The sequence below is a fragment of the Bufo bufo genome, chromosome 9 (genome assembly GCF_905171765.1).
Source record: "Bufo bufo chromosome 9, aBufBuf1.1, whole genome shotgun sequence".
NCBI lineage: Eukaryota > Metazoa > Chordata > Amphibia > Anura > Bufonidae > Bufo > Bufo bufo.
The window spans coordinates 146,656,231-146,679,318 of record NC_053397.1 but is presented as its reverse complement, the minus strand read 5'-3'; the positions used below and the strand labels follow the sequence as shown (position 1 = coordinate 146,679,318).

General features: G+C 44.7%; 1 protein-coding gene across 2 annotated transcripts in view; it reads left to right on the top strand.

Annotated features, from left to right (window-relative positions):
• The window catches only part of TTC26 (tetratricopeptide repeat domain 26), a 131,149-nt gene extending 108,469 nt beyond the window's left edge, over positions 1 to 22,680 (top strand). For both annotated transcript variants that reach the window (XM_040407768.1, XM_040407769.1), the window contains 6 exons: positions 1,904 to 1,992; positions 13,449 to 13,532; positions 15,863 to 15,932; positions 18,466 to 18,572; positions 19,141 to 19,274; positions 21,418 to 22,680. In XM_040407768.1, the coding sequence (XP_040263702.1) occupies positions 1,904 to 1,992; positions 13,449 to 13,532; positions 15,863 to 15,932; positions 18,466 to 18,572; positions 19,141 to 19,274; positions 21,418 to 21,529 (596 nt within the window). In that variant the 3' untranslated portion in view covers positions 21,530 to 22,680. The remainder of the gene's footprint in view (positions 1 to 1,903; positions 1,993 to 13,448; positions 13,533 to 15,862; positions 15,933 to 18,465; positions 18,573 to 19,140; positions 19,275 to 21,417) is intronic.
• The last annotated feature ends 408 nt before the right edge of the window (positions 22,681 to 23,088 follow it).

The following is a 23,088-nucleotide window of genomic DNA, read 5'->3' as shown; positions in this document are numbered from 1 at the left end:
TCCGCCTGGCCGTGCGGAGCCAAACGGATTCGTCCTGACTTGCAATGCAAGTCAATGGGGACGGATCCGTTTGACGTTGACACAATATGGTGCAATTGCAAACGGATCCGTCCCCCATTGACTTTCAATGTAAAGTCAGGAGTCCCTATTATACAATCGGATCAGAGTTTTCTCCAATCCGATGGTATATTTTAATTTGAAGCGTCCCCATCACCATGGGAACGCCTCTATGTTAGAATATACCATCGGATTTGAGTTAGATCGTGAAACTCAGATCCGACAGTATATTCTAACACAGAGGCGTTCCCATGGTGATGGGGACGCTTCAGGTTAGAATATACTAAAAGAACTGTGTGCAGGGGGCAGACCCCCCCTCCCTCCCCTGTATTTAACTCATTGGTGGCCAGTGCGGCCCCCCCTCCCTCCCCTGTATTTAACTCATTGGTGGCCAGTGCGGCCGCCCCCCCCCCCTCCCTCCCTTGTATTTAACACATTGGTGGCCAGTGCGGCCGGCCCCCCCTCCCTCCCTTGTATTTAACACATTGGTGGCCAGTGCGGCCGCCCCCTTCCCCCCTAATTAAAATGACCGACCCCCCATCATTGGTGGCAGCGGAGAGTTCCGATCGGAGTCCCAGTTTAATTGCTGGGACTCCGATCGGTAACCATGGCAACCAGGACGCTACTGCAGTCCTGGCTGCCATGGTTACTTAGCAATTTTAGAAGCATTATACTTACCTGCGATGTCTATGACCGGCGCTCCTCCTACTGGTAAGTGAAAGGTCTGTGCTATAAGCAATGCGCCGCACAGATCTTTCACTTACCAGTAGGAGGAGCACCAGTAGGAGCATCACCATGGGAACGCCTCTGTGTTAGAATATACTGTCGGATCTGAGTTTTCACAAAGTGAAAAATCTGATCTAAAAAGCTTTTATGCAGACGGATCAGCGGATCCGTCTGTGTGAAAGTAGCCTACGGACAAGGATGGCAATCTTGAGTGCATCCGTGTTTTTTCACGGACCCATTGACTTGAATGGGTCCGTGAACCGTTGTCCGTCAAAAAAATAGGACAGGTCCTATTTTTTGGACGGACAGGAAACACGGATCACGGATGCGGCTGCAAAACGGTGCATTTTCTGGATTTTTCCACGGACCTATTGAAAGTTAATGGGTCCGCGAAAAAAAAAACGGAAAACGGAACAACGGCCGCGGATGCACACAACGGTCGTGTGCATGAGGCCTTAAAATCTTGGAAAACCCTTTTAATGCCACCATAAAGTTACCAAATAATATGGCCTCAGAAGTGATTGAATATAACTGTCATGCAGTGCCCAAATGCTACCACCATATAATGATTGAGTAATACCACTGTATGTGACTAAAAAATATTGCCATACACTTACTCTATAACGCTGTCATACAGTATCTAAATAAAACATATAACGTTGGTATCGATGGCCATATATTGCCCTAGCCTCTACAAATAGCATCTTCTAGAAAGTGCTGTAGAATGTTAAAGTGGCAGAAGTTCCCAGAGATCAGTGCAGATCACAGAGGAGGGAGCCCCCTTTGTGAGTTCAGATCTGACATCCTGTGTTAATCCACTCCACCTGCCCCCTCTCCTCGCCTCCTCACAGACCATCTCTAAAGAAGCTACAGTATAGAAAAAAAAAGTTGCATCCAAAATAATATTTTCAATCAAGACTATTTGCAAAGCTGATTCTTATTTTTTTGGTTTGGGTGCTTTGGAACAATAAAAATGATTACAAAAGTGTAACATGTAAAAAAAAAAAAATTGTTTGCAGCTAGGACTATTTTCAATTAAAATACACTTGTGGAATAATGTTGTACAGAACACCTAGCTTTGAAATATCTCATTATTACAATATCATTATTTCATACATAGATACGATACCCGGGAGACAGTGTATGGCGTCTTGCTTTTTTCTACTCCGTCAGTTTGATGATGTCCTGATTTATCTCAACTCCATCAAGGTCAGTTCAGTTATGGTTCCCTAGCAAACATCATTGATGAGCATTTTTATGAAATGCAAGCACATTGAATACGTGTTTGGAGAACCCCTTGCTTGGTCAGTTGTTAAATGTTTCTTTGCCCAGATGACAATGCAGATTCTTGTTTAATGGAATTATACTGTACACACATGAAGTATATTTTTATATGAATTGTTTTCCAAATGTATTTGTAGAAGTCATTAATCAGGACCCTGCCATTTTTCACTTTAAGGACCAGGCCATTTTTTGCAAATATGACATGTGGCACTTTATGTGGTGATAACTTTAAAACGCTTTTACTTATCCAAGCCATTTTGAGATTGTTTTCTTGTCACATATTGTACTTCATGACAGTGGTAAATTTGAGTCAAAATATTTCATTTTTATTTATAAAAAAATACCAAATTTACCAAGAATTTAGAAAAATATTCTGAATTTTCTACATTTCAATTTCTCAGCTTTTTAACCCCTTAAGGACGCAGGGCGTATCGGTACGCCCTATTTCCCGAGTCCTTAAGGACTCAGGGCGTACCGGTACGTCCTAACTTGAAATCAGTATTCCGGCGCCCGAGGGGTTAAACGGAACGGGATTTCGGCTGAAATCCTTCAGCCGGCATCCTGTGACAACGCCAGGGGGGGTCATATGACCCCCCCGTGTCGGCGATCGCAGCAAACCGCAGGTCAATTCAGACCTGCGGTTTGCTGCGCTTTTTGCAGTTTCTGATGCCCGCGGTCCCTGACCGCGGGGATCAGAAACTTTTGAGTGCCTATAATCTATATTTTTCACCCCCCCCTGCACCCGTGCACGGGGTGTCGCATGCGGTGGGGGCGTTGCGGGAGGCGGGCGGTGCGGCAGGCGGGATCGCGATCCCCCGCCCGCCTCCCCATGAATGATCGTTGGTGTCTAGTGGTTATTCCAGGGTGCCAGCACATTGCTGGCACCCTGGTATAAACGGCTGACATCTGTGCAGATGTCAGCCGTTTAACCCTTTCCATACCGCGGTCCGTACGGACCGCTGTATGGAAAAAGTTAACTGTCGTCGGTCAGGGAGCTCCCTCCCTCTCCATCGGGGGGCTGCTGTGCCTTTGCAGCCCCCCGATGGAGAGGGAGAGAGCCCCCAGAGAGCCCCCCTCAGCCCTGTGCTTACCCTTCCCCGTCTGCGAAGTTCTGAGCAGACGGGGAGGGTTCCCATGGCAACAGGACGCCTGCTCAGGCGTCCTGCTGTCCATGGTGCTGAACAGATCTGTGCTGAAAGCATAGATCTGTTCAGTGTAAGTAAAATACAGTACAGAACAATATATATTGTTCTGTACTGTATTATACAGACATCAGACCCACTGGATCTTCCAGAACCAAGTGGGTCTAGGTCAAAAAAAAAGTGAAAAAAAGTGAAAAAAGTTAAGATAAAAAAAAAAACATTCATCACTGAATAAAAATTAAAAAAATTAAATACACTACACATATTAGGTATCGCCGCGTCCGTAACGACCTGCTCTATAAAACGGTCATGTTACTTTCCCCGCACGGTGAACGCCATAAAAATAAAAAAATAAAAACTATGAGAAAATTAAAATTTTGCCCACCTTACTTCCCAAAAAAGGTAATAAAAGTGATCAAAAAAGTCATATGTACGCCAAAATAGTACCAATCAAACCGTCATCTCATCCCGCAAAAATCATACCCTACCCAAGATAATCGCCCAAAAACTGAAAAAACTATGGCTCTCAGACTAAAGAAACACTAAAACATGATTTTTTTTGTTTCAAAAATGAAATCATTGTGTAAAACTTACATAAATAAAAATAAAGTATACATATTAGGTATCGCCGCGTCCGTATCAACCGGCTCTATAAGAATATCACATGATCTAACCCCTCAGGTGACCACCGTAAAAAATAAAAAATAAAAACGGTGTAAAAAAAGCCATTTTTTGTCATCTTACGTCACAAAAAGTGTAATAACAAGCGATCAAAAAGTCATATGCACCCCAAAATAGTGCCAATTAAACCGTCATCTCATCCCGCAAAAAATGAGACCCTACTCAAGATAATCGCCCAAAAACTGAAAAAACTATGGCTCTTAGACTATGGAGACACTAAAACTTTTTTTGGTTTTAAAAAGGAAGTTATTGTATAAAACTTATATAAATAAAAAAAATTGTATACATATTAGGTATCGCCGCGTCCGTGACAACCTGCTCTATGAAATTACCACATGATCTAACCTGTCAGATGAATGTTGTAAATAACAAAAAAAAAAAAAAAAGTGCCAAAAAAGCTATTTCTTGTTACCTTGCCGCACAAAAAGTGTAATATAGAGCAACCAAAAATCATATGTACCCTAAACTAGTACCAACAAAGCTGCCACCTTATTCCGTACTTTCTAAAATGGGGTCACTTTTTTGGAGTTTCTACTCTAGGGGTGCATCAGGGGGGCTTCAAATGGGACATGGTGTCAAAAAAACCAGTCCAGCAAAACCTGCCTTCCAAAAACCGTATGGCATTCCTTTCCTTCTGCGCCCTGCCGTGTGCCCGTACAGCGGTTTACGAACACATATTAGGTGTTTCTGTAAACTACAGAATCAGGGCCATAAATAATGAGTTTTGTTTGGCTGTTAACCCTTGCTTTGTTACTGGAAAAAAAATATTAAAATGGAAAATCTGCCAAAAAAGTGAAATTTTGAAATTGTATCTCTATTTTCCATTAAATCTTGTGCAACACCTAAAGGGTTAACAAAGTTTGTAAAATCAGTTTTGAATACCTTGAGGGGTGTAGTTTCTTAGATGGGGTCACTTTTATGGAGTTTCTACTCTAGGGGTGCATCAGGGGGGGCTTCAAATGGGACATGGTGTCAAAAAAACAGTCCAGCAAAATCTGGCTTCCAAAAACCAAACGGCGCACCTTTCACTCTACGCCCCGCTGTGTGGCCGTACAGTAGTTTACGGCCACATATGGGGTGTTTCTGTAAACGGCAGAGTCAGGGCAATAAAGATACAGTCTTGTTTGGCTGTTAACCCTTGCTTTGTTAGTGGAAAAAATGGGTTAAAATGGAAAATTAGGCAAAAAAATGAAATTCTCAAATTTCATCCCCATTTGCCAATAACTCTTGTGCAACACCTAAAGGGTTAACAAAGTTTGTAAAATCAGTTTTGAATACCTTGAGGGGTGTAGTTTCTTAGATGGGATCACTTTTATGGAGTTTCTACTCTAGGGGTGCATCAGGGGGCTTCAAATGGGACATGGTGTCAAAAAAACAGTCCAGCAAAATCAGCCCTCCAAAAACCAAACGGCGCACCTTTCCCTCTACGCCCTACTGTGTGCCCGTACAGTAGTTTACGGCCACATATGGGGTGTTTCTGTAAACGGCAGAGTCAGGGCAATAAAGATACAGTCTTGTTTAGCTGTTAACCCTTGCTTTGTTAGTGGAAAAAATGGGTTAAAATGGAAAATTAGGCAAAAAAATGAAATTCTCAAATTTCATCCCCATTTGCCAATAACTCTTGTGCAATACCTAAAGGGTTAACGAAGCTTGTAAAATCAGTTTTGAATACCTTGAGGGGTGTAGTTTATAGAATGGGGTCATTTTTGGGCGGTTTCTATTATGTATGCCTCGCAAAGTGACTTCAGACCTGTAGTGGTCCCTAAAAATTTGTTTTTTGTAAATTTCTGAAAAATTTCAAGATTTGCTTCTAAACTTCTAAGCCTTATAACATCCCCAAAAAATAAAATATCAATCCCAAAATGCTACAAACATGAAGTAGACATATGGGGAATGTAAAGTCATCAAAATTTTTGGGGGTATTACTATGTATTACAGAAGTAGAGAAACTGAAACTTTGAAATTTTGCAAATTTTTCAAAATTTTTGGTAAATATGGTATTTTTTTATGCAAAAAAATTTACTTTTTTGACCCAATTTTAGCAGTGTCATGAAGTACAATATGTGACGAAAAAACAATCTCAGAACGGCCTGGATAAGTCAAAGCGTTTTAAAGTTATCAGCACTTAAAGTGACACTGGTCAGATTTGCAAAAAATGGCCAAGTCCTTAAGGTGAAATAGGGCTGAGTCCTTAAGGGGTTAAACAGATAGTGATATCTCCTAAAATAGTTCTTACTTTACATTTCCCATATGTCTACTTCATCTTTGGATCATTTTGTAAATCACATTTTTCTTTTTTTGGAACGTTAGAAGGCTTAGAAGTTTAGAAGCAAATCTTTTTTTAAGAATTTTTTAAAAAAATTCAAAAACCCAATCTTTAAGGACCAGTTCAGGTCTGAAGTCACTTTGTGGGACTTACATAATAGAAACCACCCATAAATGGCCCCATTTTAGAAACTACATCCCTCAAGGTATTCAAAACTGATTTGAAAAACTTTGTTAACCCTTTAGGTGTTCCACAAGAATTAAAGGAAAATGTAGATGAAATTTCACTTTTTTGGCAGATTTTCCATTTTAATCTATTTTTTTCCGCTAACAAAGCAAGCGTTAACAGCCAAACAAAACTCAATTACCCTGATTCTGTAGTTTACAGAAACACCCCATTTGTGATTGTAAACTGCTGTACAGGCACACGGCAGGGCGCAGAAGGAAAGGAGCGCCAGGTGGTTTTTGGAGGGCAGATTTCATTGGGATAATTTTAAGTTACCTTGTCACATTTGAAGACCCCCTGATGCACCCCTAGAGTAGAAACTCTGGGATAAGGTAGCATTTTTTTTTGGTACTATTTTAGGGTACATATGATTTTTGGTTGCTCTATATTGCACTTTTTGTGAGGTATGGTAACAAAAAATAGCTGTTTTGGCACCATTTTCATTTATTGTTTTTTACAGTGTTCATCTGACAGGTTAGATCATGTGCTATTTTTATAGAGCAGGTTGTTACGGACGCGACAATACCTAATATGTATTCTTTTTAACATTTATTTAAGATTTACACAATAAAATCATTTTTGAAACAAAAAAATCATGTTTCAGTGTCTCCATATTCAGAGAGACATAGTTTTTTATTTTTTGGGTGATTGTCTTAGGTCTCATTTTTTGCGGGATGAGATGACGGTCTACTGGGTACTATTTTAGGGTGCGTATGACTTTTCTCGCACATTTTATTGGGGGACACAGACCATGGGTATAGCCTAGGTCATTACTAGGAGGAGACACTATGCAAATAAAAAAATAATGCTCCTCCTCCCTGGGCTATACCCCCATGTTCCACCGGGAGGACCCCAGTTTTTGCTTAGTGTCGGATAAGGAGGTTGACATTCTTTCTACTCCCTTTTATTTTTTTGCTGTGGACGCAGGGTCGCAATTCTGCTTCCCTGGTCTCTTGGTGGAGCAAGCGTCGGGGTCGAATTGACGTCCCCGGCTACCTTCCACCCTTCCCCAGAAGTTAAGTGGAACCGGGCTCGATTTGCAGCTCCGGCGGCCTATCAGATTCGGGGTCACCTTCCTGCCCTCCTCCAGATCACTGCCACAACTTGTGCCAGCTGACTGAGAGGTGACCTCCACTGGTGTGGATTTGGGGGCGAAGACTACAGGACGCAGATAAGTACACTGCCTCCCCTGTCTCCCGGTCTGACGCTAGGACCGCTTGGTGGGGGGTTTGAGGGGAGAGAGGATACCTGTCTGGGGCATCGCTACATGAGCGGCTACTTCCCGGCTTCCCTCGGCTGTGTCTAGGGGGCAGTCTCTCCTACCCTTCCGGCAACCGCCTCCTGACGCGATGTGTGGGCGGCGCTCTGTCTTCTGCTACTTCCTGCTCAGCGCTCTCTGCTGCTCTGGCTCCACTCTGTTCCGGTTGCGTGCTGCAGGAATGGTAGGAGACCCTGGCCCCTTCCATTGTGGGATTACCGCCATCATGCCGAAACCTGGGGCCTCACAAAAATCCAAGTCGGCCCCTCTGGGGCTATGTAAGGTTTGCTGCTTACCACTTTCGGTCTCTGGGTCCTGTGACTCTTGCCTTGCCTCTGGACAGGATCATCCTCTCCTCCCCCTCTCACTCAGCCCAGTCCTCCCTCCGCCCTGTCGGAGCCCGCGGAACCCGCCTGGGCCTCTGCCATTTCTAGGGCGGCCACTGACTTGGCCCAAGTCTCTTGGGCCGCCATGACCTTCATGGAGCGCATGGCGTCTACGGATCCTGCGGCTAAAACCATACCGCTTCACAGTGGTTTCCACAGAGGACGCTCAACCACTAAGAGGCAGCGTACACAGCAGCATCCTTCCTCAGATGATTCTGCTTCCCCCTCCTCGCCTAGAGGCCTGTTCAGACACTTCCCCTCCTCGCAGGGAACATAGATCGGAAGGGGAAAGATCCAGTTCTGATGAGGACACAGAGCTGGAGCCCTCGCCCAAACTGTCCACTATGGTGGCAGACTTGGTGGCGGCGGTCCGGGATACGTTTGATATCCAGGGGCAATCTCCTTCCGCTGGTAGCCAGGAATTCCCTCTTTTCCACTCGAGGAAACCTCAAACGGTTGTATTCCCCATACATGGCGAGTTCGACAAGGTCCTCTCTAAGGCCTGGGACCGCCCGAATCACCGGTTTTCTGCCACGAAACGTATGGATAATCTTTATCCATTTCCTGCAGAAAATGTGCTGCAGTGGTCTTCTCCTCCTAAGGTTGACCCGCCGGTGGCCAGATTGGCTAAGAATACGGCCATTCCTGTCTTGGAGGGTTCGTCCCTACGGGATGCAGTTGACAGGCATTTGGATTCTCTGTCCAAAGCCATCTTCACTCTGGCAGGCACTGGCCTGCGGCCTGCCTTCGCCTCGGCCTGGGTATCCAGAGTGCTTTCCGTATGGTTGCAGCGCCACCATCAGGACCTGGCGGAGCAGGATGCCTCTGCGGACACCTTTAAATTTTGTCCTCCAGATGTTTCAGGCGACGAAGTTTCTCTGCGAAGCTTCCTTTGATGTTAGCATTCTTTTTGCGCGTATCTCGGACCTTTCGGTCACACAGCGTAGAGAAGTCTGGTTGAAGGTTTGGGACGCTGACGCATCCTCTAAGCGTTCCCTCACTAACCTCCCCTTTTCGGGTTCCAGGCTTTTTATTGCTAAGCTGGACGCGACGTCCCAAACCTGCTTATTGCTAAGCTGGATCATCTCGGACGCGACGGGGGGGGCAAGAGTACCAACCTGCCCCAACCTAGATCCAAGCGCACCTTTTGGAGGTCGGTCCTCCGGTTCTAGGAACCAGTCCTTTCGTCGCTTCTCCTCTTCCAGATCTGCGGCGGCCCCCTTCCAGGGTGGCTCTCAAGACTCCCGTAAGAAACCTGCCTTTAAGCCCCAGCCTTCCTGGCGCCCGTGGCCACGATCAGCCTGCCCTGCTGCTCCCAAGCAGTCTTCCGCCTGAAGGGGCACCCCACCTCTTACAGTGGGGGGCCGATTGCTCTCCTTTCAACAGGTCTGGAGAGATCATATCCAGGACGCCTGGGCCCTGGAAATTGTAACATCTGGTTACAAAAATAGAATTCGCTTCCAGGCCTCCGGAGCGTTTCTTCTCTTCTCGGGTTCCGGGGAATACGGTCCGGGCCTCGGCTCTTTTGCAGGCGGTCTCTTCCCTTTTGGACAGGGGAGTAATTGTTCCAGTCCCCTTGGAGGAGCAAGGCGCAGGTTTCTACTCCAACCTGTTCGTGGTGCCAAAGAAGGAGGGATCGGTGCGTCCTGTTCTAGATCTGAAGCTGTTGAACAGGTCTCTGCGGTTCCGGATGGAGTCCCTCCGATTCGTTATTGCTTCTCTTCTTCCAGGGGAATTTCTCGCGTCGGTGGACATGCAAGACGCCTATTAGCATGTCCCTATAGCAGAATCTCACCACAGGTTTCTGCGCTTCGCTGTCGGCGGGCAGCATTACCAGTTTTTCGCCCTGCCCTTTGGGCTGGCTACGGCCCCTCGGGTATTTACGAGGCTCTTGGCGCTTCTCCGTACCAGGGGCATATCTCTGTTGCCCTACCTGGACGACATACTGATAAAGGCTTCCTCCCTTCCCTAGGCCAAGGACAGCATCCGGATCACGGTTCAGACTCTGGAGCAGTTCGGCTGGCTCATCAATGTCCAGAAGTCATCTCTTCTCCCCTCACAGAGGTTGACCTTCCTAGGGATGGTTCTGGACACCACAGCAGCTCGGGTATTCCTTCCGAGTTCCAAGTCCTCTCGAATTCAGGAATCGTTATCTCTCCTACTGCGTTCCCGACGACTCTCCATCCGGGAGTGCATGAGGGTTCTGGGGCTGATGGTGGCCTCCTTCGAGGCCGTCCCCTTTGCCCAGTTGCACACTCGGCCTCTACAGCGGGCGATTCTGTCCTTTTGGGACAGGACGTCGCGCGGTCTGGCATCTCGAGTCCGTCTGCCTCCTCGGGTTCGGGCGGACCTCTTGTGGTGGCTGTCCCCCCAAAACTTGATCTCAGGGAGATCCTTTTTTCCGATCTCCTGGACAGTCGTCACCACCGACGCCAGCCTCCCAGGTTGGGGTGGTGTTCTACAGACCCGGACGGTGCAGGGGCTTTGGTCGGCGGAGGAGGCCCGCCTTCCGATCAACGTGCTGGAGCTCAGAGCAATTTTCCTCTCCCTTTCTCACTGGACTCATCTCCTGGCAGGTCTCCCGGTAAGGGTCCAGTCGGACAATGCCACCGTCGTGGCTTACGTCAACCACCAGCGTGGGACCCGCAGCCGGACGGTGATGCAGGAGGCGGAGAGGATCCTCCAGTGGGCGGAGACCCATGTTCCAGTACTGTCGGCAGTGTACATCCTGGTGGATCCAGGAGAGTGGTCTTTAAATCCGGAAGTTTTCAAGGACATCTGTCGCAGGTGGGGCCGCCCGGGTGTCGACCTGATGACGTCCAGGCTCAACAACAAGGTTCCCACGTTTCTGGCCCGTGCTCGCGACCCGGAGGCGTACGGGGTGGACGCGCTGGTGTCTCCGTGGCGAGGCTTCGAACTCCTTTATGTCTTTCCACCTCTGCCTCTGCTACCGAAGGTCCTTCGCAAGATCATGTTGGAAGGGATTCCGACCATTCTCATCGCCCCCGATTGGCCGCGCCTGGTTCTCGGACGTCACTCGGATGCTGGCAGACATGCAGTGGCCTCTTCCTCTCAGGGAGGATCTACTGTCTCAAGGACCGCTCTTCCACCAGAATTTACGGTCGCTGCGTTTGACGGCGTGGCTGTTGAGACCGCCATCCTGAAGAAGAGGGTCTTCTCGGACTCTGTGGTGAAGACCATGATCAAGGCCAGAAAAACAGTTTCATCCCGTATATACTATCGTACCTGGAAGGCCTTTCTTGTCTTTTGTGAGAAACTGGGCGTTTTTCCCCTTCGTTTCTCGGTTCCGGTGGTCCTCTCCTTTCTCCAGTCGGGTCTTGAGATGGGGATGTCGTTGAGCTCTCTGAAGGGTCAGGTCTCTGCTCTGGCCATTTTCTTTCAGCGATCCCTGGCTCTGCTCGGTCCAGTGAGGGCCTTCCTACAAGGGGTGGCGCATTCGGTCCCTCCGTATGTTCCTCCCCTACCCCCTGGGACTTGAACTTGGTTCTGTCTTCCCTCCAGGCGGCTCCCTTTGAACCTTTGAGGGAGGTTTCTTTGAATCTTCTCACCTGGAAGGTGGTCTTTTTGGTGGCGATCACCTCAATCAGGAGGGTATCGGAGCTGGCCGCGCTTTCTTGTAGGGAGCCCTTTTTGGTCTTCCATCAGGATAAAGCGGTGCTGCGCCCGGTCCCTTCATTTTTGCCCACCTTAATGAAGATATAGTCCTGCCCTCTTTTTGTCCATCTCCTGCGAACCACAAGGAGCGCGCTTTCCATTCCCTGGACGTTGTCCGAGCTCTGCAGGTGTACCTGTCGGTTACTGCCTCTTTCCGACGTACGGATTCCCTTTTTCGTGATTCCGGAAGGGCCTCGTAAAGGTCTGGTGGCTTCCAAGGTCTCGGTAGCCCGATGGATTTGGTCGGCTATTGCCACGGCTTATCGTGCCCGTGGCAGGGTTCCCCCAGCTGGGGTTACCGCACACTCCACCAGGGCAGCCTCCTGGGCTAGGCGTAATCGCGCCTCGGCATCTCAACTTTGTAAGGCGGCCACCTGGTCTTCCTTGCATACCTTTTACAAAGTTTTACCAGTTGCACTCTTTGGCATCGGCTGATGCTGTCCTTGGGCGCAAGGTATTGCAGGCGGTGGTTCCTGTTTGACCATTGGGCGTTTTCTCCTGGAGGTGCTGGCTTTTTCCCACCCCATGGACTGCTCTAGGACGTCCCATGGTCTGTGTCCCCCAATGGAATGTGCGAGAAAAGGAGATTTTTTTTTTCGTCTTTTCCATTGGGGGACACAGCTCCCTCCCATTCTTACCTGTTGTAGGAAGGGTTGGTTTAGTTCTTCGCGTCCTGATGGTTTTCGGTCCGATGGCGGTATTCCGTTATTCTGGTCTCTATGGCTTTGTTCTCCTTCTCTACTGCTTTTGCACGCACTGGGGTCCTCCCGGTGAAACATGGGGGTATAGCCCAGGGAGGAGGAGCTTTATTTTTTTATTTGCATAGTGTCTCCTCCTAGTAATGACCTAGGCTATACCCATGGTCTGTGTCCCCCAATGGAAAAGACGAGGAAAAGATTTTACAGGTGAGTTTCACAAAAAATCTCCTTTTTGATCGCTCGGTATTACACTTTTTGTGATGTAAGGTGACAAAAGATTATTGTTTTAGCACAGTTTTTTGAAAAAAATTCTACGGTGTTCAGGTGAGGGGGTGGATCATGTGATTTTTTTTTTTTTATAGAGCCGGTTGTAACGGACACGGCAATACCCAATATGTCTGGTTTTAATTTTTTTTTTTACAATTTTATGTGTTTTATTTGGGAAATGTAATTTTTTTTACTTGAAACTTTATTTTTTTTAATTATAAAAAAACACTTCTTCTTTTTTGTCCCACTATGGGACTTATACTTCTGGGGTCTGATCCCCTCTGCAATGCATTACAATACAACCTGTATTGTAATGCATTGGCTGTCAGCTTTTATGCTGAGAGCCTGCCTGTGAGACCCAGCCTAAGGGCTGGATCTCACAGGCTTCCATAGAAGGCAAGCTCCGATGCCTATGGAAGGCATTGGGCTATTGGGCTTGCCTTCTCTGTCATCTGGTCCCTGCCACTGCAGCGCGGGAACCCGATGGAGATGCCGAGGTAAGCTTTGACCGCACCATACAAGGGGTTAATATAATATGCCGTCATCGGTGTTTTCACTGATGTCGACGTATGCAGCAGGGGCCCGGCTGTCAGTGACTGCCGGCTCTGTGCCACTGATCGGGTGGGCGCAGCTCCTGCACCCGCCCCCGATCCATCTGCTGTACAGGTACGGTGCTGGTCCTTAAGTGACGTCCACCAGCGCCGTACATGTACAGTGGGGGTCCTTAAGGGGTTGAAAATCCCAGATGGTAACAAAATCTGGCTTTTTTTATCTTTAATTCAGAGTTACTTCTACAATGATGATACCTTTAATTTTAACTACGCTCAAGCCAAGGCTGCAGCTGGAAATTACAAGGAGGCTGAGGAGGTAAGTTCATAAGGAATCCTGTTACATTTTCATACAGTATGATGTGGAAAAACTTGTATGACCTGCAGGCCATTTTGTGACCCTTTAGAATAATGCAGCATCTTCTGACTCTAGGATGCACCCAGGTTTATACAACATAAAACAAAGAAAAAAAATGTCATACTTATTAAACTGCTGCATATGACTACTGACCAAACAAGTGAGCATAGGGTTAATTATACCCAAAAATGAACCTACACATAGTCAAACAAAACCCAAAAAATATTTATGATCTTTATTCGACTGCATATGAACCTCTTTACACACCTGGGTGTAACTGTGTGGCCGAGGTGGACAGAGATTGTGTTTAGCAGATTCTTGGGCTGTGCCTTCTCCATACACGGTGGGTGTAGGCTGCATTACACAGATGACACTGTCCACATTGGCCGGCAACAACAGTTCCGAATGTTTAACCCTTCAGATGCAACTGTAAATAGCGACTACAGCATCTGAGAGGTTAGACAGAGGGAATGGGTTCCCTCTGTCCACCAACTGGCACCCTGCACAATGCAATTGTTCAGGGCCAATAACTTGCATTGGCAGTCGGGGCATTTTTTTAAATCCTATAAAACCTACTACACACAATTAGTAACCTTTGCTTTTTAAATCATTGCATTTTACTCATTTCAGGTGTAAAATGATGCAGATCTGTTCTACAGCCTTCACTTTCAGTGTATCTGCAGACTATCTTGTTTTCTCTTTTACAGAGAGTCTGTCAGGCACTTGCTCTTAGCGCTCCATGTATAGCCCTTATCTCTGAACTTTTGACAGCACATAAACACTCATTATTGCTAAATTTATATTAAACTGATAGGAATATGGTTTAAAGAGGACCTTTCACCGCTCCTGACATGCCTGTTTTAATAGCTTCATGCATTCCCTGTGTAATAACAATTCTGGAGCAACTATTCTTATGGCTCTATGTTGTGCAATTCATGTATTATTTTAACTAACAGAAGTTATGAATGAATTGCTATTAGCCTTCAGTAAAGGTACAGAGGGGTGGTAACCAGTTGGGAGTGTGTACCTGCACAGTCTGACAATGGCAGCACTGATTGGATAGAGTGAGACTGAGTAAGTACACCCCCCAATTTTTTATCTCCCCTCTGTACCCTTACTGCAGACTGCTAGCAATTCATTCATAACTCCTAGTAGAGATAATAAAGGATTGGCACAACATAGAGCCATAAGAATAGATGTTCCAGAATTGCTATTACATGGGGAATTAAAACAGGCATGTCAGGAGCGGTGACAGGCCCTCTTTAAGTAAATGTTTGTGAGTTGTCAGGAGTTCAGAAATAAGGGCTACACATGGAGCTGTCAGGACAGCTGCCTGACAGATTCTCTATGAAACAAAAAAAAGAGAGTCTGCAAATACACTGAAGGTGAAGGCTATAGAACAAAAACTGTTGACATTTTTAATAAAGACTAACTGAAAGCATGATTTTTATCCCAAAATGAGTAAAATTCAAAGATAAAAATGCCCTCACATTGTTCATAACCTTTAATCCCAAGTGGTTTACAAACATAAATTTGCAAGAATAAAACACGGAGAAAGGATAAAATAAACATAGAAAGTTACATATTACTCTATGGCTAAGAAGATACATGGAGTTATATTTGTATGACATTTTTATATTATTATATTAGATTTTTAAATGGTAATGTCAGGGGAAATGTAAAAAAAAAAAAAGCCAAATAAGTATCTGCATCTCACATTTTTTCTAATAGTGCAAAGTGCCACTAAAATACATGTTTCATTTGTGACCCCCTTCCATTTACATTCATTCACAGTTTTGGGTTGTGCAGGCCAGGGCTATAGCCGTGTGGTATTTTATGCTAGTGGTGATGTTCTTTGCTTTTTGCTAATTTCCCTATCATGTTAGCCCCAGTTACAGGGGTCATACAGCCTAATGACTGCTGAGAACCTCATGTAGCTTCCCGGTACCCGGTCATCATGTAATTGCTGTAACTGCAGCAGTAAACCATATTGCTACTTTGTGGACTGTGCCATGTATAAAGTCAGCTACCCAGTTCCTACATCTGCATAATCTCCGTCAACTGCAGACTCTGCAGAGACATTTAGAAATATGTCTGCAGTTACAGTATATGTCATTTTCTTCGATATCTAAAGATTGTCAGTATGTTTTCAGGAAAGGCTGAGCATACGTTAACACTAACAATTTTATGCCCAATTTTCTAAAAAAATCTATTAAATAAAATGCATACTTACCGTAAATACAAAAGCTCTGAGTATTGTCCATTTTACTTTTTGATAATTTCTATTTTAGGTATTCTTATTAATTCAGAGTGAGAAGATTAAAAATGATTATGTTTACCTGAGCTGGCTTGCACGATGTTGTAAGTACTTGAAACTCAGTTCTACATTTAGCACCTTCCCTCCGAATGGGTTTCCTTTTTTGCCCTCCTGGCCTTTCAAAACTTTTTACTTTTAATGTACTGAAAAATGTGAAAAAATCCTCTGTGAAAACAAATTCCAATAATTCTATCATTGTTTTAAGAATTTGGGGGACATTTATTAAGATATATTCTACAAAAGTGGCGTATTAAGGTTGCAGATTTTGTGGCAAAAGTCTGTGACTTTTCCCCGCTCATGCAACTTTTCCGAAGTGGTAAGAAAAGGGGGCATGGTGTAGTCAGGGAAAAGGGCAGGCCAGTAGGCCTGGCTCCTTTACCATGGCTTAAAGGGGTTTTGCCAGTTCAGCAAATAGCATTTATTATGCAGAGACAGTTTCCATGGTTACGACCACCCTGCAGTCCAGCAGCATGGCTTTGCTTGTACACTATAGAAAAAAGCACCGGCATATGTGAGCTGCCACGGTCCCAGCCACCAGAGAGGCTGGCATTTTTTCCTATAGTGTGCAAGCGCTACCACCACTGCTGGATTACAGGGTCATATACGATACCATGCGAAAAAAAATAAACCAAAAAAGCCACGTGCATTCCGCATTTTTAAAAATGGCGAATCGCGCAGTTTTTATTTATTTTTTCTGTTCCGGCGTTCACCGCATAGATTTTTTTTTTATATTTTAATAGTTTGGACTTGGCGATATGTAATATGTTTATTATTTATACATTTTATATGTGAAATTGGGAAAAGGGGGTGATTCATACTTAATATTTTGGTGGGGGGGTTTTTTCCTTTTTTTTTTTTTTTACACTTTTTATTTAATAACTATTTTCCCCCTTAGGGGCCAGAACCTGGGATCTTTCATCCCTTGTCCTATTCACCCTGATAGAGCTGTATCATGGTGAATAAGACCTCACACTGTCCCTGCTGCTCTGTGCTTTGTGCACACAGCATCAGGGATGTTACCATGGCAGCCAGGGCTTCAGTAGCGTCCTGGCTGCCATGGTAACCGATCGGAGCCCCAGGCTTACACAGCTGGGGCTCCGATCAGGAGCTGCCACTGCACCACCAATGAGGGGGAGGGGAGAGGACCCTGTGGCCACTGCCACCAATGATTTTAATACTGGGGGGTTGAGAGGGGTCGGCGCACTGTGCCACCAATGATTTTAATGGGATGGGGGGTTGAGGGGGGGGAGGGTGCACTGCGCCACCAATGATAATTACCCCTTAATACAGGAGGCGGGTACTGGCAGATCAGCGGCAGTTAACCCCTCAGGGGCAGGGTGCCGGCAATGCGATTCTGCTGCCGGCACCCACCTCCTGTATTATGTGTTAAAGTCTACTTTTCCTGGGTCCAGACTAAGTATTAGGCTACACAGAGCGGCGCCCAGCGATGTCCCAGCACTTACCATTATTCCTGGGCGCTGCTCCTCTCCTGCTCCACATGCTAATTACTATCGGCGTAATGGGGAGGAGACATCAGCTTCACTACTGGGCGTTCCTTCTCCCTGGCTGTAGCGCTGTCCAATCACAGCGCAGGAAGAAGGAACGCCCACTAGTGAAGCTGATGTCTCCTCCCAATCGCTCCGATAGTAATCAGCATGTGGAGCAGGAGAGGAGACAGTAATGGGGCACAGCGGGCAAACGGAGCGGCGCCCAGGAATAATGGTGAGTGCTGGGACATCGCTGGGCGCCGCTCTGTGTAGGAAGAGTACTATCATTGGTGGCGCAGTGCGCCCGCCCCTCCTCCACCCCTCTCTCCTCATTGGTGGCAGCAGCAGCAGCACAGGGGAAGGAAGGAAGGACAGCTTCCTTCTCCCCGTGCTGCTGAGAGAACATGAGCGCGCCAACAGCAGCGCGCTCATGTTCAGAGATACTAGACAGCGCAGCCCAGTATCTAAAAAATGGAAATCCCGGTATCGTATCGATACCGGGACAAAAGTATCGATTGGGTATCGAAATTTCGATACTCGCAACAACCCTAGTAACTTGGTCTAGTGAAAGCTGCGAGAAGGCCTCAGCGCTACTGCAAGCGCCAGTGCCTTCTCAAACAGTTGATCTGAGGGGTTGCGGGTGTCAGACCCCATTTAGCAGATACTGATGACCTATAGGATAGGTCATCACTTAAAAAATCTCAGAAAACCCCTTTAATAATGCAATTTCAAGTCCAACTGAAACAGCCATATTAGTTAATAGGAGTTATGGAAAGAGCGCAGCACAACAGACTACACTGTTTCCGGATCTCACAAGTTATGGAAACAGCTTTAACTTATATGTAAGTTACAGAACAAGCGTTTCTGTAGTCCCAACACCTCTGGTTACAGCAGCAGGGTGGAGGTGATTGAGGGGCAGTCTAGAGATTGGCGCAGGTCGCAGACTTGGGACCCACATTTGTGAGACAATTAGGACATATCTTTTAGGACTTGGGGAAATTTATGGCTATATACCGCTACATGATAAGATGGAAGGTGAATAATATTCTTAGTACATTTATGTCTTTTATTTATTATTTTTCTTTTTTAGATATCATGAACAAGAAACCAAGATTGGCGTGGGAATTGTATTTAAAAATGGAAACATCTGGTGAATCATTTAGCCTACTGCAACTTATTGCCAATGACTGTTACAAAGTAAGAACTTTCTCTTTTACAAGTAGTATTTTTGCTTAAAGGGAAATTGTCATCATGAAAATGCGGTGAAAAGTTTTAGAGTAGGAGCTGAGTAGATTAATATATGGCTTTGTGGGAAAAGATTCAGTAAAACTTCTACTATAATAAAATCTCTGCGCATTCTAATCTAAGGAGTTATGTTGGCATTCTATCAGTCATTGATAGTCTTCCCTGTGTGAGTGTGCATATAGAAAGCTGACAACCCACATGACCCCTCAATGCCCAAGGAGCAGAGATTGTATTGCATCTCTGCCCACAAAATTATATATCAATCTGCTCAGTTCCTTCTGCACTAGAACAGGTTCCCTTTTAAGAAGATCATAACAAAGGGATGGCAAGCAGTACGCCTCTTGTCAAGTTTAGGTGAGGTAGCTGTATGACCAACTGACTTGCAATAGTAAAAAAAAAAAGTTCTGTTTTGTGGTTGCCTTGTGTATCCATTGACAGACATACACCATTGTCATAATGTTTGTCCAAACTGTTTCCTCCGCTGTAAGTTTTCAGTACACTCAATCTTGTTTTTCTATAGATGGGTCAATTCTACTATGCCGCTAAAGCATTTGATGTATTGGAAAGACTTGATCCAAGTCCTGAATATTGGGAAGGAAAGCGTGGAGCGTGTGTTGGTATTTTTCAGATGATTTTGGCAGGACGAGAACCCAAGTAAGTGTCTCATGATGTGAACTTAAAATGTGGAATACTGGCGTTTCTAGCTTTAAGTAATGTAATGTTATAATTTAGTGGCTCTTATATGCACCTTAAAAGTGCCTAAAATATACAGTTCATTTAGGAAAAGAGTATTCCAGTTCATTCCAATCACTACATAGAAGTTCTGCGTTTAGGTCACAGACCTTACCATGACTATGTCAGATGAGATGATTAGAACTGGGTTCACCACAATAGTACAGCATTTACAGCAGCAGCTTTTTTGTTTGTAACTCTCACCTAGGGAAAATGTACCATGTAAGTAAGCTTATTGACTAGAAGGCTTTCAGTGCACCGATTTGGAGCACAACATTGATGCTGGAAAAAGTTTATTAGGAAATCTTGAAGGGGTTATCCCATGATTAATGAAAAAAATTAAAATCAGACATCATATAGGACATGACAATTTCTTTCTAACAAAGCTAGAACCAGCCCTGTATCACACACAGACCCCGAGATCTCCCATTTGTTGCTCTAATTGCTCTGCTAGATTTAGCTCATTAGGCGTGTCCTTTCTCAGGGGGCGTGTCCTCTCTGGGGTTGTCTTACTTCAGCAAGTAGCATATATTATGTAGAGAAAGTTAATACAAGCCGTTTACTAATGTATTGTGATTGTCCATATTGCCTCCTTTGTTGGCTGGATTCATTTTTCCATCATATTATATCATATTATGCAATCCAGCAGTGGTGGTCGAGCTTGTACACAATAGGAAAAAGCAGTGGCCTATGCACACTCCCACGGTCTCAGCCACCAGAGAGGCTGGCATTTCTTCCTATAGTGTGCAAGCACGACCACCGCTGATGGATTGCAGGGTGGTCGTAACAATGGAAAGGAGCAGTGTATAATGAGATGGAAAAATGAATCCAGCCAGCAAAGGAAGCAATATGGACAATCACAATATAGTAGTAATTGGCTTGTATTAACTTTCTCTACTTGATAAATGCCACTTGCTGAAGTGATAAAACCCCTTTAACCATTTTAGGATCAGGGCACATGTAGCTTCAACAGCCATAACTTTTTTTATTGCGCTATAAATAATTTAGCACTTTATTTTGATGCAGTTTGTGTTCTAGTTTTTTATATACACAGTAAGTGGTTAATAAAAGAGCCCTTTCAAATGTTTAAATGTTCCCATTCTTTTAAAATAGCACAAAGTGCAACTAAAATACTTTTTTAATTGTCCCCTTCCCATTAAGCGTGTTTTTTGTTTTTTTTTTTTTTTCTGTTGTCTTTATTTATGTAATTATTTGTTTTATTTTACAGTTTGTGCCCCCCTTCTCCGGGGGAACAATCTAGCCCAGGGATCAGCAACCTTCGGCACTCCAGTTGCTGTGAAACCTTGATCCAACCATTCCTTTATTTTTAATGCTGATTTCTCCTTTAACTGGGTTATTAACGCCAGTGACAGGGCAAACACCCCCTTCAGAGCCTCACTGCAGAGCTGATCTGTGTCTGCAGCTCCTGCAGTTAGCCAAGTGATTGCTGGGACAGGAGAAAGAAGCATCATGGCTGCTTCCAGATTAGTATACAGAGCACATATAGAGTGCTGTGTATACAGCAGTGGGGAAGGCAGGGACAATAATAAACGCTTTGCCTTCTCTGCGAGGGGCCCAGCTGACACTGACAACCACATCCCTGCTCCAGCAGCGGTACAATGTCTATGCGGCCAGAGACTCTACAAGTCTACAAAATACACAGAAAGTGCACATAGAGCAATATGTTTTAGTGCATTGGAAGAGGAGTATGAGTAAGTACTGCTCACCAACCCAAAGCTCCAGAGACATAGATAGTGGGAAGCTACTGCATGGTTATCCAGCTGGGAAAGAGAGCCGGAATTGAAAATAGTCAAAGAGGCCAAAAATGGACTCACATAAGCAATGAAATCCCAGTAGGAGTTCAAAGGCACTAATGTCGAGTTCAGTCCATTTATTAAATGTGTAAAGGACAACACGTTTCAGGACTGGACTAGTCCCTTCATCAGATAATACACACTAAAGCTGTTTATAGTCTGAGCGGTCCGGAAGCAGTTAAAGAGGCATTATCATGGGGAGATCAATATGTATAACTAATCATTTTAAACAATGTTTTTTCTTAATACAGAGAGACTCTGAGAGAAGTTCTTCATTTGCTGAGAAGTACTGGCAGTACACAAGTTGAATACATCATCCGGATTATGAAAAAATGGGGCAAGGACAATCGTGTACCAGTCTGAGCATTCTGGCCGAACACCATTTGAATTTACCAAAATCTCACATTTAGTAAAATGTTTTCTCAGGTTAAGAACTAAAGACACCATTTCTCCTATGCAACCCACAAACTGAAGAATGAAAAATGTCACAGGTTTACTTAATTGAAACATATATTCACCTCATAGCAGCGCTATTATATATTAAAGGGGTTGTTCAGTATACAGTATAAAAAATGAAAGTTGCTTTAAACACAACCAATACTTACCTGTTACCGCTGTCATTTCAACATCACTAGCACTCTGGTCACCACCATTCTCCGAATACCACCAGACAGCTAATTACTGCTGTCACAAGAGGCACGTCTCCACTGAAGCCAGTCATTGGATGCAGTGGAGCATGTGACCTTGCCCATGATGCGCCAGATGTATAAAATGGTAACATACAAAGTTTACAAGGCTGTATACACTGCGGGAACTGGAAAATGGACACAGCTTAGGCAGCGCTGAGAACTGGAGCAGCGGGGAACAGGTAAGTATGAATTTTTAGCTTAGGGAGGCAGGCTACAGCACTTGCTAAAATGTTCTTATTCCCTGAGAACCCCTTTAAGCCCTCAGATCTAGCAGTCAGTAGCTGCAGAAGGGAGCTTCCTCTTTCCTCCAGTCGGCACCCTGCAAATGCAAACATGGGGTGCTGAGTCTGCCCTGTTACAGCACCCGCACCTTGCTTCTGGTAGGTTGTAGTAGGTTGCTTAGAAGAATCCCTATACACTGTAATGCAGAAGTATTACAGGGTATAGTATAAGCTATCGAAGGTTGAAGTCCCCTAAGTATACAATTATTTTTAAAAGAAGCACTCTCTGATTGGTTATAAAGGTATGTTATATAAACTGTACAAAGGTAAACACCAATCTCCATTGACACAGTATGGGAAGTCAGTTACTTCTGTATTCATTTCTATAAGACCGACATTGAGGCTCCCATAGGAATACATGAAAAAATACTGGCTTCCTTTCCGCCCCCCGCAAGATGGCATGTTATTTGGAGATCAGAGTGTCGTTCACATGACAGAGCTGAGGATTAGAAGGGAGGTTATAACTCACAAATACATACAATGGCAAGAAGATTACCTTCACTTCAGTTTACATCATGTACCTTTCTAACCATTCAGAGAATAAAAAAATTAAAAAAAATAGTTGAATAAAATTTTTAAACATATAAAAAAAAAAATCCTTTCTCTCTGTCTCTCTCTCTCTCTCTGTATGTGTGTGTATGTATGTGTGTATATATATATATATATATATATATATATATAAAGATAAGCATAATTGGTATCACATGTATCAAAAGAAACTAGAGCGTGCCCCACAAAAGACAAGCCCTCACACAGCTCTGTTGGTGGAAAAATAAGTTATGGGTGTCAGAATTTGTTGGCACAAAGCAATTAAAAAAAAAAAAGAAAGTTATTTCGTAGGCAAACTCAACAAAAAGTATATTAATTTGGTATATCCCTAGTCATATTGACCAGCAGGAAAAGGCAATCGTGTCATTAAATGGCCACTAACTTTTCAAACGACTGTATTTTT